General features: G+C 35.1%; 2 protein-coding genes across 2 annotated transcripts; one reads left to right on the forward strand and one right to left on the reverse strand.

The window, feature by feature from the left end:
• Positions 1–670: 670 nt before the first annotated feature.
• On the forward strand, positions 671–4727 carry LOC132616107 (putative UPF0481 protein At3g02645). Its single transcript, XM_060330706.1, has one exon. The coding sequence runs from the start codon at positions 2799–2801 to the stop codon at positions 4350–4352; it is 1554 nt and encodes a 517-aa protein (XP_060186689.1). The 5' UTR covers positions 671–2798; the 3' UTR covers positions 4353–4727.
• An 860-nt stretch (positions 4728–5587) lies between these two features.
• On the reverse strand, positions 5588–13234 carry LOC132615676 (amino acid transporter AVT1C-like). The gene is made up of 12 exons (XM_060330288.1): positions 13026–13234; positions 11905–12156; positions 10142–10458; positions 9172–9386; positions 8456–8479; positions 8166–8346; positions 7443–7662; positions 7038–7173; positions 6787–6952; positions 6601–6644; positions 6439–6501; positions 5588–5925 (listed from the first exon to the last, which is right to left on the reverse strand). The coding sequence occupies exons 2-12, from the start codon at positions 12120–12122 to the stop codon at positions 5833–5835; spliced, it is 1677 nt and encodes a 558-aa protein (XP_060186271.1). The 5' UTR covers positions 12123–12156; positions 13026–13234; the 3' UTR covers positions 5588–5832.
• Positions 13235–14572: the final 1338 nt, after the last annotated feature.

A 14572-nucleotide genomic window follows, 5' to 3' on the forward strand; every position in this document is an offset into this window, starting at 1 on the left:
TGGATAAAGAGAAAAAGGGAAAGGATTCTCCATCTTTGATCAGTAAGTAAGCTTCCAGCTCTCACTTTAATTCCTGGCATTCTTGTAATTTTGTTTGCAGACCTAAAATAAAGTAAAAATGCCCCATCTCTAATTTCTCGTCCTGAGCATGTTAGGGAAACTAATTAGTACACCTCCATTTCGATTTATGTGTCATAATTTGATCCGTACTGAGTTTAATAAAAAAAAAGAACTTTTGAAACTTGTGATTTTAAACATGCCATAACATTTGCGTGACAATGCAGTGAAAGTATTGGAGGATGAAGCATCCATCCAGGAACATCATCTGTGCAAACTACTCGTCGCTGTAATCTTTGATCAATTCATCAGCATAACACTCCCTGACATTAGGCATAATGTTCATGACCCTTATGTAAAGCTCATCTTTAGACATTGGCTTTGTTAAAAGCCGTGCTGAGACCAATGTCAACAACTGTGGGGTACTCCAGCCCCATATCCCATGGTTTAAGGAAGAAAATTCTCCCTTTACCTTTGGCAAGATCTTGCAGCAACCTTTGAAATTGGCACCCGGCCAATTAACGCAAGGAAGAAAAAGGGGCACATTTCATCCCTATAAATAGAGAGCTTTCCATCAATTTAGATACACCAATCTTATAGAAAATATATCTGAGTGTTAGAGAGCAATGTGAGATATATCACATACTATAGTTTTTGAGGAAAAATATAGTGTGAGCAGTATTATCTTAAGGTGGAAAACTCAAAAGAGTGTTCTTTCTTTTGAGTGTGTAGTGGCCTCTTGAGTATTGTGCACGGGACTACCAGTGTAAAATTCCTTACTATAGTGGATTTCTTTGCTTCTCTTGGCCCGTGGTTTTTCCCCTTATTCAGAAGGGTTTCCAAGTAAAATTTTTGGTATCATTATTGCTCTTTTTGTTCTTGTTAATTAATAGTATTTATGTGTGCCGCTTATATCATATACCGTATATACCGTGAATATTATTTTTATGGACCCTGTTTATTCCCAACAACAACTAGGGGCTCGTAGCAGCTAAATGTTCGATTCAATCTCGCTAAGCATTAGGGGGGCCATCTGCATTTTTGGCTTCTGTGATGAGCCAATGGCAGGGTAGTCTCCACTCTTCTCCAAGGAACTTAGCCACTGTCTCTCATTTTCACTGATTTTATGAGTATTTGGGTTTGACTCTTGATGGATTGTAATGCTGAATTCATCTTGATTATCAGCAACTTTTGCATCGCCGATGCTCCTACCTTGTTCTCTAGTAATCATTGTTCCTTTAGCAGATTGTTTGTCCATCTAATTTTGTGAAACCTTCTCAAATCTATCTTGATAGTACTTGAAATTTCTTGAACGTGTTTATATTCGTTTAAACTAAAATTGCGAATTAGTATTTTAATATTTTCCAAATATTTTTTGGCGATTCTAATTTTTTAATATTATTTGTTTTATTAGGACTAATGTCTATTTCTGGAGTTACTTTCTTTTTCTCTTTTGTAATTCTTTCTATTTGATTTTTGATTGTACTTGTTCTATCAGTCAAATCCTTCATTTTGGTTTCTATCAGTGAAGAATCTGGCCAATTTCCAGATTCAATTTGACTTTAGGCCAGGTGATTTCTCTTCATTGTCAAGTCAGGTATTTTCACACCAGATACATTTTCTGGTGCTCAGTATTAAAAAATAAAACAGAATAGGATTACACATAAAGAAAGATAATTTAATTATATACCTACCTGCTAATAAGAAACATTAGACATGGATAAAGAGAAAAAGTGCAAGGTTCTCCATCTTTGATCATCCAAGTGATCAGCAAGTTTCGAGCTCTCACTTTAATTCCTGGAATCTGTTGCAGACCTAAAAATAAGTAAAGATGCACTATCTCTAATCATTATCACTAATCCCTGGATTACTAATCTCCAAATTATAATCCTTGCATAATTTATAATCCTTGCATAATTTTTTATGAATCAAATGACTACTAACCCTGCAAAGTCAAATTCTTCAATGTTAGTTCCAATTATCTATGCTTTTCTGATACTTAGAGTAAAATGATAGGTAACCTATAGGATCTTTTGAGTTTACTTACTATATTTCATCTGATATCAAGTCTTGTATATTCCTATATCTGCAATTTATGCTTTTGTTCTATAATAGGTTATAACTCATGATGCTTTTAGTGTAAGAACTAAAAAAACTCAGCATGACATTTTTGTGTTCCTTATTCTCGAAAATCCTGATATTACATAGACTGAAGTATCAGCCAATTTTCACTTAAACATTGGATTGAAAGAGCCACCCAGAAGTCTAATCTCCTTTAAATTAATAAGTTTCCACAGTCTGATTTGATATCAAATTTAGTTGTGTAAACTATCACATCTTAGAACTTAAGCAATTAGAGATGGGCCATCTTTATTTATTTATTGGTAACTTTGATGATCAAAGATGGATAATCCTTGCACTTATTCCCTTTTTTTCATGACTAATATTTCTTAGCAGGCAGGGAAAGAATTGAACTAAATGTTCTTTCTCTGTATCTAATCCTATATATATATATTTTTATTTTTATTTTACAAAAGAGAGCTGAAAAGTGTATCTGGTTAGTAATAAGAATGTGCAAAATACCTAACTTGACAATGAAGAAAAATCACCTGGGCCAAAGTAAAAGTAAATATTAAAATACTAGTCCAATGCTTCAGTTTAAACAAATATAAACATGCTCAAGAAATGTCAATTACTATCAAGATTGTGCTCCATAATTTGAGGAGGTTTCACAAAATTAGATGGACAAACAATCTGCTAAAGGAACAATGGTCACTAGAGAAGAAGGTAGGAGCATCGGCAGTGAAAAATTTGCTGATGAATGCAGCATCACAATTCATCGAGATTCAAACCCAAATTCTCATGAAATCAGTGAAAATGAGAGACAGTGGCTATGTTCCTTGGAGAAGAGCAGAGGGTACATTGGCTCATCGCAGAAGCCAAAAATTCAAATGGCCCCAAAAATGCATCGCGAGATTGAATCAAACATAAGGTGTTATGAGCCCCTTGTGGTTTCAATCGGTCCATTTCACCATGGTAAATTAAAGTTTCAGCCTATGGAGAAGTACAAGGAGCTACTCGCAATTCAGTTTGCTGATCAAGATAGTACCAAAGAAAGACCTGAAGGGGACTTGCCATGGCTTTCGACAAATTCAGTGTCCATTGTGGAGCTTTACAAAAAGGTCAAGAACATTATGCCTAATGTCAGGGAGTGTTATGCTGATGCATTGATTAAAGATTACAGCGATGAGGAGTTTTCACAGATGATGTTCCTGGATGGATGCTTTATCCTCCAATACTTTTACTGCATTGTCACTGGCAATTATAAAGAACTGAAAATGAAGAGCCACGATATAGCCTTCATTCGTCGTGATCTTTTCTTACTTGAAAATCAGTTACCATTTGAAGTCTTGCAGGTGTTAATGAGCTGTAAGTTCAAAGATAATGAAGGAATGGAGATGATTAAAACGTTCATCTCGAGTGCACATAAAAAGCCTCCTCAAGGTCACGGATTCATTCAAAGTATCAAGGATTTCTTTCTTGATTTCTTTGAGGGAATTCTCTTTTTTGGCAAGATTTGTGAAGGAGAAGGGCCTTCCCTTACCAAACAAAAAAGCATGAAAAACCCGCTTCCTGCTCATCTCCTCGAGCTACTAAGAACACATCACATAGATCCAAATGCTTTCTTAGAAGGTGGATGCTATCTAAGGGGTGACTGGTGCTCATATCGTTCTGCCAAGGAGCTGCGGAGAGCAGGAATCCGTTTCAGGCCTGGAAAGAGTAGTCGTCTTTCAGACATTAAGTTCAATTCATTTCACTGCTCAGCTCTTTTAACAATTCCTCCAATAACCATAGATGATTCAACCAAGTCAGAGTTTTTAAACTTGGTTGCATATGAGGCATGCCCTGATACACCAGATGACTTTGGCGTTACATCTTATCTTTGCTTCATGGATTCACTAATTGATCATGCTGAAGATGTGAAGATATTGAGATCCAAAGGTATACTTCTTAACTTTCTTGGTAGTGACCAAGAAGTTGCAGATCTCTTCAATGAGATAGCAAGAAATTTGGTGCCTAATCCACATGCCTATGTTGATGTGAAAGACAAAATTGAGAAACATCACATTAGCAAAGGGAAAATATGGATTGCTGAGTGGAAGAACACTCATTTCACTACCCCATGGACTGTTTTTGCACTTATTGCAGCAATTTTTGTCATTGGCTTGCAAGTCACCGATACATTTCTAGCAGGCATCCAAACCTATTATCAAGTCCACCAAAAACAAAGCTAGTATTGATAGGATTCAAAATCAACCAGTTGTTTTTTTTTTTTTTTTTTTTTTTTTTGCTGCAGGAATTCTCAAGTATCATGTTTGTTGCATTCATCTTCTTTTTCTTTGCCTTGTTTTATTATATGTTCTCTACAGCAGTCAAAATTTGATTGTACTACTATATTTTAAATGCCAAGTCAATGTAATTAATACTCGATTTATTATATTTGCTTTTCATTGTATGAGAAAAGTGTTGGATCTTTATAGATCATAAAAACCTGAGGCACTTAATGACACAAAATGCTAGTAGTTGTTATTCGATCTTGGGAAATCCAAAATCTCGTGGGCATCCTTTGGGCCGACTCCTAGTTGGATATGATTCGTTTTTAAAATGTGATTATTTGATTAGTAATGTCTTAAAAATATTATAGAACTCATGATGGATCATTCAATTTTTGCTTTCAGTAAGTAGGCAACGAGATTCTATGCTTTCCATCTTTCAATCTGATATTATTTGCTTGAACGCGTTCAAAATGCTCAAGATGATTAGTAGAATAAATTATTATTTAAAAAAAAAATGATGCATTATTGATAGGCAAACAATGGGTTGAATATGTGTGTGGTAGATTTACACCAATGTAAGTCCACACATTTTTAGTTTTCAACATTTAAAAAAACAAAATCACGATTTACAAAAAGATTAAATATAAAAATCTATAGAAGATATATTAAGTTGTGTAAAATTAAGAAAAGTGTAACAAATAATAAGTTATCTATTAGTTATGGATATAACATACATGATAATTCCTAACTCGCCAAATTCTTAATTTGGGGGAACACATAAGCCAATATTGAGAAGAAATTTAATACTAAAAAGTGTTCTGAGATATAGAGGTTGGACAATTCAAGGCATAAAGCGTGGACAAAACGTTTTTGATGTGTATAAGGTGTAAAACTCAAGGCGTTATTTAATACTATTGAGTGTTCTGAAATACAGAGATTGGACAATTCAAGGCGTAAAGTGTTGGCCAGACGCTTTTGATGTATATAAGGTGTAAGACCCAAGGAGTTTGTACGTTCATGAGATATGAACATCCTACATATCAAGGTGTTAGCCCCATAAGACTATTCTTTCGATGAGCTCTCGTTAAGCAATAGAGAAATATATATATTATCTCGATCATTTTTTATGAAACCACGAATAAAAAAATAGATTCTAAGACCCCAAGATTGAATTAGTGTGTAAGAAAAGAAAATTAAGCAGTCTTTGCTGCAGCAAAAACGTATTCTCTATAGATAGCCATATGCTTTGAGTAACATGCAATCAAATGACATAAAGTTTCTTCTCAACACAATAAAAGATTAAAGATTATGGGAACAAAGATTAAAAAAAATGATTGCATTGAAATTACAAGCCTGAAACCTCTGAGAAAATGGAATTTTGTTAAATCTTAGGCTTGAAAACATCTATGGCCATTGGTTGTATTGCCAGATTTTTCACTCATAAACTGTGGATGATGTTGGAGAGAGCTGAGTAGGACCCAATAACTGCTGATATGACGCCTATTGTGATAATAAGTATACATGCTGATACCTGCACAAAAAAAAAAAGAGACAAATTTAGGGCGCGTTCAGTAGTTCAACTGAACGCATTATTTCTGACTCAAACTACATATACATATGCAAAAGGATTCGGAATGTATATGTATAATATATAATAAGATCACATTCATTCTGAACCCAGTGACTTTAGATTTTAAATTTTCTGTAGCAAAAATGACTTGCACCTAATGCTTTTTGTGAAATGAATATAGAGTTTGATAGTTTTTGAAATTCATTCAAATTATGAATAGTTTCTCAATTCTTGATGGCATAAACATGTTTTTATTTACTAACTTGATAACGAACAATTGGGTAATAATGTCGATTTTAATACAATGTTACACATAATTTAATTCAAATTAATTCAACTACAGAAGTTGATGAGTCTGACAGTTTTGACTAAAACTTGATAATTACTATGTTTTTCACGTAAACTAACAATCAAAACAAGAAGTGGTTTGAGATAGTATTATGCAATCTGATAAGATAGAAACTTCTCTTGTACCTGAATGGGGCTCGTTTTTCCCTTCAAAATTCTCAAGAAGCAAGCACAAGGTAGAATCAATGTCTGGAATAGAAAGATCATATATTAGTACAATTCTATAAATCCAAAAAATAAAAAAAAATCTATTTAACAAAAACATAAAACTGGTACAAAAGGACTCACAACTAGCATCGTAAAGAATGATCCAATCAATGCCATCACAAATCCTGCATGACAATCAGTAGATAAGTTTGATATCAATTTTTTTTTATTTTTTTTTTTTGATCTTTTTGAGGGGAAGGCCGTTCCTAACGCCTTTAGGGGGATTCAGGCAATATTAGTAAGTACAATTATAGCAGCTTAACTTACCAAAAAAAGGAATTGTAAGAGCCACGAGTAATGTGGATAGCACTAGTGCTGTTCTAATGAGGATACTGTACATGTAGGATTTGGTGTTGTTCGATGGTATCAACTCCTCCAAACTCATAGCCACAGGGGCCATGGTTAAAGCATATTTTGTGAACGGATTAACAATCTGCAGAAAAAAGCAGAATAATTGTCATCACGTGTTCAAATGGTTGTAATTAAGGAGAGAACTCGTTCAATCAGGTTTCACTTACCGTGGTCCAAAATGCAATCTTGGAGGCAACTAAATCTGTGGGCAAATTTAGAGTAAACTGGGATTCAGCTGAATCCCCAAACATCATGTATCCCATCACAGCTGCTCCGGCATACAACGCAGTCACAATAACAAAACTGCATCCAAATTATATCCACATCCACCAAAATAAGGAAAGCAGTACAACACAATAAACATTTTTTAGAAAAGCAGGATTCTTTGTCTAAGGAAATCCATAATGTTGACGATGATCTCTCTCTCTCTCTCTCTCTATATATATATATATATATATATGTATATATATATGCACACATACATACAGTCCGACCACTCTATAACAACAATTTTCTATAACAACATTTTACTATAACAAACACAAGCATTTAGCATTCAGAAAATTAATTACCTGGTAAAGAGAACAGCAGGGAATTGACTACGTTTCTCCAATGATGTGTATATATTGGGAAACACTGCATGCCCGGAGTAACAATACCCATAAAGTCCAACAGCAACAGGAAGACTAGAAAGGTTCAGTACGGTTTGTTTGCTTTCAGTGCCAACGTGATCCACTAAGCCAAGCCAGTACAAGCAAATGACAACCATCACAGAAGCAATAACTCCTCCAGCTGAAAATTATAGGCTCCAAATTCAGAATTCTCATTGTCCAACACTTCTGTTTTGTTTTAATTCTCATCGTACAGCAGTTGAAACAGGAAAATGCCAAAACTTTAGAAGTATCAAAAGAGAAGTTTATAAGAACTAGAGAATTATTTCATCTCAAAAAAGGAGGTAAAATCTCCAAGAGTGCTAAATCCCTGGATAATCTCATAACTGAGAAGAAATATCTACACAAAATCACTTAATATCTTTATTATGCCAGTGGCCTTTATAGCGATAAAACAAATCAATTTGTTAATATCAGCAAAGGTGTTGCAAGCCAGATCATAGCAGTAAATGATCATTTCCTCCCTCTATCCAAGATTGAGAACCAAAATCTATTAGTTGTTTATATAAAACAGGATATTAGCGGTTATGCAGGACTACAAGAAACAAAATTTCACGCAAAAGATATAGCTATAGATATAAATTTTAAATTTTATGCTCTTCTAATAGAAAGTTAGCCTCTTACCTGAGATGTAACTAAGAACTGTGAGATCACGCAGCCAAACGGTTGGAAGAACAGCTAGAGTGGTTATGAGAGCAAAGAGATGCCGTGCATCTAATTGGTACCCTCCCAAATTTAAATGTGCATTTGGAAATAAAGCCGACAGATTATCTCCCTCCAAAATTATGTATTCGACGCAACAGGACTGCAAGTGAAGGACAACAGTAATGATTCATATCCAATGATGAGGCACACATATAGAAATTAATAAGACAAAGGATGTTATGGACAACGTGTAGGCAACATAAACTTACATATAACTCCACGTATAAAATTATCTGCATCCACAAATACACAGAACAAGCCAAGAATCAGTATCAGGAACAGGTGATGCTTGTATGCTTATGCTTAAACTGTCAAATATGTAGCTAGTCTAAGATTATTTATCTATCAGGCATGAGCTGATTGGCCAAAAAGTTAAAATATGGATAGTTCTTTTCTTTTGAAAGAAAAATTATTAACAAGTTATTGTGGGGAGTTTTCTCCTTATCTTAAGATTTAGTTTAAGCCATTTATAACACATAATATTCTACCCTCGGTCTGTAAGTAAGATGTTGAGTTTACACTAGCCTCATTAGTGGATACATGCACGTAGGGGTGGCAAAATCAGCCCATAAATATATGATCCGCCCAACCAGTTCAAGTTTGGGCGTGTCATTGACCCGCTCATTAGCTCGCCCCATTTTAGCCCAACCTATTTCAGCCCATCTAAATATTGGGCTGATATATTAGCCCAAATTGACCCATGACAAACTTAGTAAGAATTGTGCGAATTGGGTTATGACCCGCTTTTTGGCTCATTTCAGCCCAATTAACTTTTGATCCGCCCATTTATTAGCTCAACCCATTTTGATCTGCCCAAATAGATCCCAATCCGCCCATTTGACACACCTACATGCACCTCACACAATCTTATTTGAGAGTTACTATTATTGAAGTGCAAAGACAACTGAAAGTCAATAGAACATACTGATATGACAATTCTTCCCACTGTACCAAACGCTGCCTGACCAATATCCGGGTAAGTTGCAAGCCCTGGTTGACTGTCCAAGCATATTCTCAGGAGAATGCCGGTATAGTAAGAAAGGATACCGAAGATGAATAGTATAGAAAGCCCTGCCCATCCACCTTCCTTCACAGCATAAGGAGTAGAAAGTATTCCTACTCCACATAGGACATTAATACCTGTATGAAAACAAAAGCAGAATGTGTAAAATATTAGCTACTTGAGCCTGATATAACAGCATTGGAGATGTGGCGATACCGAAAAAAGAAAGTTTTGTAGCAATATCCTCACAGGAAGTTTCATGATTTCATTTTCTCTCCCTTTACAGTGGGTATGTTGTTGTTGTTGTAGTATTTTCTCTCCATTTGTTATTGCTCCTCCGCCCCAATTCATGTGAAGGTGTTTGATTGGGTACATGATTTAAGAGAAAAAGGAAAATTTTTGAAACTTATGGTCGAAAATAAGCCATAGAAATATTTGTGGCAATAGATCATTTTATTAGGGGTAAAAGGGTAAGTTTGAAGTTAAGCTGTTACTAAATAGAAAAAAATGTCACTCGTTTTTGGGACTAACTAAAAAGGAAAGAGCGTCGCATAAATTGGGACCGAGGGAGTATAAAGGAGCATGTTATTTTCTCTAGAGAAGAATTAACCCAAATAGCTGCCCACCCAACTACTTAAATTAAAAATAGCTGGCGAATGTATAGTATATGTATAATCCATGTATAATCAGTGTACAATCTATGCATGTTGACTAAGAAAAGTAAACAGTAAATCCGGTCAGCTATTTGTGTAAAGATCTCATTTTCTAGAGAAGATCCAATAAAACATTAAATTAATCACAACTCTTCTACACACCAAATTAAGCACTTAGACAGTGGGTGCATGAAACTGAAAAATTGATCAAGACATGAGACTCTGTTCAGAGAACTAACCGTTTAGCACGCCTTGGCCATAGGAACTTTGGCGGGAAACTGGAAATTCATGTGCAACCGATTTCTCATCAGGAAATTTCTTAATCGCAGATCTCCTTGATGGAAGAGGAGGCAATAAAGTATGAGAGCTACGCCTCTGTGGTGCTTGATCCTCTGCTTCCGGTATAAGAGGCTTATGAAGAGAGGGCAACACGTCAGGAGTATGTCTCCTCGAGAGTGATGAGGCAAGGAATGAACTGCCTAAACGTGTCAACGAAGGTGTCCCCAGGAAGGTAAGAGTTGGTGAGGGCACACTACTGTATATATCCATCGATTGCCTACAAGAAGGATTTCACAAACCAGATGAAACTCAGTAGAGATAAGATGCCAATGATTCATCGCTTGTTAACCGCAGAACAACAGGTGGGAAATATGAAATTGTAAACCAGATGAAACTCAGTAGAGATAAGATGCCAATGATTCATCGCTTGTTAACCACAGAACAACACACAAAACACTCATATTTTGTGAAGGAAAATCCAGCATTTAAAGCGACTCATCGGGAAAAAAGAAATCCAGCATAATAAAGTGATACATTAGCTTTCTTCTTTCAGTAATTTCCAAGAGAATGCCAGTGATAGGAACTGTGAAGTTCCAGCTCTGTTGGACATCATAGATCCAATTTTTCACTTTTTTGGATTCCTTGAAATTTCTTTTTCCTGTTCCTGGTGGTATGTCTGGATATCTTATCTGTCTCTCCAGGAAAATGGATATCTCCAGAAAGATTTTAAGTTCTTTTTTTTTTCTCTCCACCTTGACCAACCAACTGACTCGCCTTCTTAGATTTAAGGTGATTTGTGTATCTACCCACTTATTCTCACCCGTCTCCTTCCCTATTTCAAAACCCCAGACCGGTTGCTTTGATCAGAGACATGGTCATCAGTACCAAAACCATGTCTTGGTTGAAGACCATTGATGAGTAATATGTTGGATTTCCTAATTTCATTCGGGTTCACCAGGCAATGGAAACTCTTTAACTAAGAATGTTCTTGATGTTGGGCCAGAAACTCTTAGGTCCCATTGCAGTTGGATATCTTATCCAACAATTTCAGCGGCAAAACTTGATTCATCATGGATAATATTATAAAACCAGAACTATAATGGTTAGGATCAATCAGAAACAATTATCACGACAATTGAACATTCTCCTAACTGAGTTGAAAGATATCAGCCATCGACAAGCTGAAAATTACCTTACTTTACATGTAAGTCGGAACAAGGAGCAAAGTGAAATGTAACTAGTAATCACTGCAAAAAGAGCTGAAATCTGCTACGACCTTAGTCGCTAAGAACTTTTTGATAAGCCGTCGCTAATTTTGCTACGAATTTGCTGTTTAGCTACAGAGTTTATTCGTCGCTAATTCCTAACTTTTTTAGTAGTGAATCATTCAAGAAATGGAACCTTGAAGGAACCCTGATGAGCTTATGAGTCAAAAGATTTATCTTCCAACGCAGTTCATAATGGAAACAGAATCACTCAATGAACAGCGAAACCTCATTATGTTACCAAAAAACACCACCACGAATGATTCAACCTACGCAAAGTTGGGGTCGGCTATATGAATCCACACTGACCATGTTGCTCCATTGAGCTTAGGTCAGACTAATATTGTACGAAATAAAAAGTGCATGAAGTTAAACCCCATTATGCTACCAGAAAAGGAAAAAATTCAAAAGCCAAATGATTCAAATATCTATTCCAACTCAAGGAAAAATTTGAATACCTGTAACTCTGAGGCCAAGCAGGGTTGAAGGAACTAGGTTTGCTGTCGAGCTGATCATTATGATTATCATCATCATCATCATCATCATTAGAGTAATTAGATATATCAGATTCATTTCCATCTCCATTTTCAGCTTTATCTAATTGCTTCTCCTGTTGATTATCGTCCTCTTCGTCGCTCTCTATGTAAAAACTGTGTTCAGAGACAGAATTCTTCATCTTATTCTGTCTCCCTTCAATTCCCTCAAAAACTCTGCATACCACAAATTCCCATCCCTTAAAGATTCTTTTTTACCATTTATAGTACAGAATCTTAAATGTAAATGGAAACTAATGAATCACCAACTAATAATTAACACAATTCATCCCAAAAAATTTGGTATTTTTAAATCTTTACAAGAACAACGTCTCCTTAGATATGCATATTAAAGGCGCAGGTAGGTGGACGCAAGGGGGTTCAATTGAAACTCCTTCGTCGAAAAATTATACTGCGCAAATATGGTAAAATGGAATATTTTTGTTTTGAATTCTCTCGACATAAGGAAAGATTCTAATGTAATGACGAAGATGGTTCAAGAATTGCTTTAGATCACACGTTTAGATTCAAGGTGTTAAGTCTTTCATGTTATTAGTTATACACGTCAAATTTGTAATCAAGAAAATTAGTGGCACCCCATAAAAAAAAAAGTCCAAGATTTGAAAAGCAGAATATTTTTATATTCCAAAATAAAAGCTTCTACATTATACAAGGAAGATAAGATACAGCTCAAATCAGAAGCGGGAAAATGGGAACAAAATGCCTTGAAATTTGAAACCACAAGGAAAAAATACAAATCAAAAGAAAGAGAAAAAAAAAAAAAAAAAAAAAAACAGTATATCCCATCAATCATGGTATATATGACAAAGATATTTTGAAAAGTTTCAACTTACCAAAGAAAGTTCCCTATTATTTTTACAACCCAATTTGCATATTAAAAAATTAACAGTATTCAAAGCAACTGTCTTCCTTTTTTTTCGCTTTCACAAACTGAGAGAAAGTGACAAACAGAAACTACTTTCTAATCATAAAGAATATATAACCCAAAGTTACCATTATTATAAAAGAAGAAAAAAAGAACTTACTTTCAGCTATAAATCTCAAAAGGTTTGCTGTAACTCTTGCTCAAAAAGTACCAAAGACTTTGGCCTTTTCAACTGCAACTGGAAAAAGAGTTTTCAACAGACACTGAGATATTCTTGAAATTATATTGAGAGATAGAAGGTGTAATGATAAGAGAAGTAGGCAAATTATTGATGTGCTGTGGTATGGTGATTCTTGATTGTTAAATTAATGTTATTTCTGAGTTTGAATATATAATGTATTATGTGTTAAGATGATGACAAATTATAGATGGACCACTACTGCACATGACCAAGCTTTGTCCAGTTCAAGTTAATTAGGAAGAACAAGTCAATAACTAGGAAGAATGACCTTTTAGTTGTAAAATTAACCGCAGGTGACTTATGGGACTACTCAGAAATCAAAACCTAATTAAATATGAGATTAAAAAGATTGGATCCAATACGTATTTTTTTGAACTTTTTAATCTTTTATAAATATAAAAAGATCCCAATTTACTCTAAAACAAATCCATCAGCCCCCTTCTCCTCCTCCCACCCCCCACCCCTCCCCTCGCCCCATCCCCCTCCCTAAAACAAAATTGTTAAAAAATTTTGATATTTTTTATTTGCTTTTTTATCAGTCCCCCTCATCCGCCCCCACAACCACCATTTATTTTTTAAATTTTGATTTTTTTTATTTATTTTTTCACCCCCTCCTCCTCATCCCAACCCTCACCCCCTGTGCCCTCCTCCCTCTAAAAAAAAAAATTAAAAGTTTTGATTTTTTTTAACCAGTCCCCACACCTCCTCATCCCACCCTCACCCCCTCCCCCCCTCAATTTTTTTTTTTTTTTTTAAAAAAGTTTTTCTTTTTGTTTTTTTGCACCCCCCTACCCTTCCAAAAAAATTATTTTAAAAAAAAAAGTTTTGAAAAGTTTTTTTTTGCACCACACCCCCCCCCCCCACAAAACCCCCCCCCCCCCCCAAAAAAATGATTTTTCTTAAAAAGAAGTTTTGATTTTTTTTTTTTGGTTTCTTACTTCCCCCACCCACCCCAAAAAAATTAATTTTGTTTTTAAAAAAAAAATTGAAAAGTTTTTATTTTTGGTTTTTTGCAAACCTCACTCCCCCCCCCCCCCCCCCCCCAACACACACACACTCCAAAAAAAATCTTGAAAGGAAGTTTTATTTTTATTTTATTTTTGGTTTGGGAAAAGTTTGGATAAAATCTAGATTGTTGTTGTGTGTTTGTAGTAAAATAGATGATTTTTCTGTTGCTGTCCTGGTATGGTTTAGGGTTTAGGAAAATATATCCAACATATAGTTTTTTGTTCTTGTCCTGGTATTTCTATTAAATTGTTTGTAGAAGATAACCAACAAATTTGTAGTAATTGCAACAAGTTCTACACTTGTTGCAACAAGTAGACAATCTGTTGCAACAACTACAAATCTGTTGGACATAGCTTCAGTTATTTGGTTCTGTTTGTAGAAGATATCCAACAGATTTGTAGTTGTTGCAACAAGTGTAGAAGTTGTTGTAACAAGTTCTACATTTGTTGCAACAAGTA

The sequence above is a fragment of the Lycium barbarum genome, chromosome 10 (genome assembly GCF_019175385.1).
Source record: "Lycium barbarum isolate Lr01 chromosome 10, ASM1917538v2, whole genome shotgun sequence".
Classification (NCBI taxonomy): domain Eukaryota; kingdom Viridiplantae; phylum Streptophyta; class Magnoliopsida; order Solanales; family Solanaceae; genus Lycium; species Lycium barbarum.

Coding starts and splice junctions, on each gene's coding strand:
- LOC132616107 (XM_060330706.1), top strand. CDS start 2,799: ATGGACAAACAATCTGCTAAAGGAACAATGGTCACTAGAGAAGAAGGT.
- LOC132615676 (XM_060330288.1), bottom strand. CDS start 12,122: ATGAAGAATTCTGTCTCTGAACACAGTTTTTACATAGAGAGCGACGAA. Junction 6,953..7,037: donor AGATTGCATTTTGGACCACG/GTAAGTGAAACC, acceptor TTTTTTCTGCAG/ATTGTTAATCCGTTCACAAA. Junction 5,926..6,438: donor GAAAAACGAGCCCCATTCAG/GTACAAGAGAAG, acceptor TTTTTTGTGCAG/GTATCAGCATGTATACTTAT.